We start from the raw sequence: 2,911 nt of genomic DNA, 5'->3' as shown, positions 1-2,911 counted from the left end.
TTCCCTTACAGGTCCTGGAGTATAGCAATGAATTTGCTTCTTTTTGATCCTTCTCTTCATCTGTGCTGTTTGTGAGCATGGAAATCTCTAAATGCAAGCAAAATCTGCACATATTCCTACCTAGATCATACAGACTAGTGTGCTTGAAAGCACCTCCATAAATCCAGATTGCCTGAAAAAGCAACATAAGAAGTACTTGGCATATTTTTTCCTGAACTTTGGAAATTTTTCATTCACTTAGCAAGTTGAAGACTTTTCCCTCTTTTTCTTTAGAAGATTTGCAAGCAAGTTACAAGTAGTTACTGAACTTGAACTGTGTGTTGTGCATAAGAAAAATGAGACTTCTGGTATTCAAAATTTGGAAAGAAATCCTTTGATAGAACTGGCAAATTTGTCAAAATCTGTCTCTTTTCAGGTCAATAATCAGGATTTCACCTTCTGTCTATGGGATTTCAGTTCTGCTTTAACCACAAAACTGCTTCTTTTTACCCTTCTTTGTGTTTGTCAAGAGGCATATTTATCAGGTTTTTAAGTTCTTGCTAAGAAATAATTCTTCTCTTAACTGTTTCAGCTTTCTGCAAGTCGCCAGGATTTAGCACCTCCATATAACCTGAGCAGTAACAGGGTGAGTGTCTGCAGATCTCCTGGGAGATCTTCAGTGGAAAAAGGGAAGCTGCAGTGACTCCACTATCCCAGCTGCAGAGGCATAAGTGGGAAACATCTGTAAAAAATGGGGCACACCCATGTGCTCCTGGATCCTTGGGTCTCTTCCTAGGACATGAATAGGTTTGGATGTGCTGCACTATATATCTCTGGGAAAATTTCTAGGCCTTTGTCATGCCAAGCACTGTGGGATGTAGAAGAGCAGACCTGAGTTGAGCAGACAATAAACATAGCCATCCCTCACATGGGAGTGCCTTTATCAGGGGAAATTTTCTCATGTCAAGCTTCAGAGATCTTCCAAAGCTTTCACCTGGGTGGATGCAAACCTTCTGGGTGTAAGGGACTGATTTGGGTTCATACGTAAGTTCGGGTCAATGTCTAGGACAGAATAGAGGCCTGTGAAGAGTCTCTGACCTTCCAGTGGTCTTAAGCTTATAGTGGGTGATAATTCAGCCCATTCCACTCCTTAGAATCACTGGTATAGATAAAAAATATTTCTTTAAAAGGTGAAAGATTAAATTTAAACTTATTTTCCAAATCCTAGATAAACTGAAGGATCTTCTCCTGATAGATATTCTGCCCAGCAAGCATGTAGTCATTTTAAAAGGGAGAATCTGGTGGTGACAAGGCATTTTAATGCATAATGCAGTTGCACAGAATAATAGAATTTTGATGTAGTGCTCTAGCATTGGTTGCTAAATCTGCTACATCTGATCCATGTAGAGAATGCTAAAATATGTGCAGGTGATAAAGTGCTTATAGCAACTTCTATTTGGAGAGAACTGTGGGTTGTTTCAATATTGTAGGTTTTTTAAGCAAAAATGAGAGACCAGAGTGCTTAATGATATCTGTTTTTCTCCTCCCTTCCCCTCAACGATTTCTCTCATTGCATGTTTCAGAGTCCAAAGGTCCCAGCAGAGGTAATGCATTAGGTCCACCTAATGAGTGGGATAATAATTTTATCTCACTATAAAGTTTATTTTGCTCCCTCACACGCTTTTATTTCCTGCTTTGAAGATGCTGCTGGTGGTGCCTCATTTGCATAGTACACAGCAAACGAGTTTTTCCATTGAAATCCTGTCATTAATGCAGTGTGAACTGGTACAAAGCAGAGAAGTTTCTCCTTGGGTGCATGTGATGGTTTGTTACTGAGCTGTGGCTGTTTAGTGCAGTTTCTCACAGTTTTTTTGGACAGAGTGAAGTTATTTCAGAAATGGCTCCATCTCAGCTGAAAAAAAATAGACAGGAAAACAAGTCAAGTGTACAGTAACCTAGAGATGAGATAAATGCTGAGACTTTCTTCCAAATCTTTCTCAGGCTTGATGGCTTTTGCAGTTCAGTGTCAACAGCTCTTGATTTCTATGAACAAATGATTTTAAATTGATACTGGGCCAATGGAAAACGTGTTTATCCTTAGTTTCATGTTAATGCTCTTGGATGAATGACTCTTTGTCCCAAGCTTTGGTTAACTGGAGCTAGTTGGTAATGGTTGCATGTGGTGTTGCAGCTCTTGTCCGTGGCTGTAGTTGCTGAGAGACACACTGTGCTGCTGGAATGTGGGGCTGAGGTGGTGTAGCTGATCTCCTTGCTTGCAATGAGCTTCAGTTCAAGGCACTTGTTACTCAGGACATGGAGGGTGCAGACTCCTCTCTTGGAAATTTCTAATTTCAAATGGATCTCTGGTTCCGAGGCCAGGTTGGACAGGGCTTGAAGCAACCTGGTCTAATGGAAGGTGTCCCTACCCATGGCAGGGAGTTAGAACTGGATGGTCTTTAAGGTCCCTTCCAACCCAAACCATTCTGGGATTCCAGGATTCAGTTTCCATAGGGACATGAACAAAAGCTTTTGTAATCACAATGAAATGTTAAAGGAATTCTTAAATATTGCACACAGACATAAAGCACACTGGTGATATCAGTCCTGTCTGGTTTAGCATAAAGGAGCCGAGAGTGGCTTGATAGGCAGAGTTTCACTTCAGTCAGATGTCTTTGTCACTTTATGAGAAATTTGGTGGAAAAGCAGTCATGTATTGTTATTTTACCAGGAATTTGGATTTGTTTACAAGTGACTATATAATAGGCTAAGCTCAAACAAGGCATTTATTACATAATAAGAAACACCAGTCACAGGATAGTAACAGCACCACAATTGGGTGTAGGACTGATCTGTCAAGCCTGTGGGAGCCCTTGACACATTCCAGAATATTCTTCTCCTTAAGTTTTACTCTGTGACCTCATCTCTCTCTCTA

At 40.5% G+C, this 2,911-nt stretch overlaps 1 protein-coding gene across 1 annotated transcript in view; it reads left to right on the top strand.

The window, feature by feature from the left end:
• The window catches only part of KIF13B (kinesin family member 13B), a gene marked incomplete at its 5' end in the record, with an annotated part of 117,502 nt that overhangs the window by 92,973 nt on the left and 21,618 nt on the right, over positions 1 to 2,911 (top strand). The window contains 2 exons of the mRNA XM_009082894.1: positions 572 to 625; positions 1,563 to 1,583. Coding sequence (XP_009081142.1) covers positions 572 to 625; positions 1,563 to 1,583 — 75 coding nt within the window. The remainder of the gene's footprint in view (positions 1 to 571; positions 626 to 1,562; positions 1,584 to 2,911) is intronic.

This window comes from Acanthisitta chloris, unplaced genomic scaffold, assembly GCF_000695815.1.
Source record: "Acanthisitta chloris isolate BGI_N310 unplaced genomic scaffold, ASM69581v1 scaffold3299, whole genome shotgun sequence".
In the NCBI taxonomy this organism is placed as follows: domain Eukaryota; kingdom Metazoa; phylum Chordata; class Aves; order Passeriformes; family Acanthisittidae; genus Acanthisitta; species Acanthisitta chloris.
Note: the sequence above shows the minus strand (reverse complement) of the source record. Positions and strands in the feature narration are given on the sequence as shown.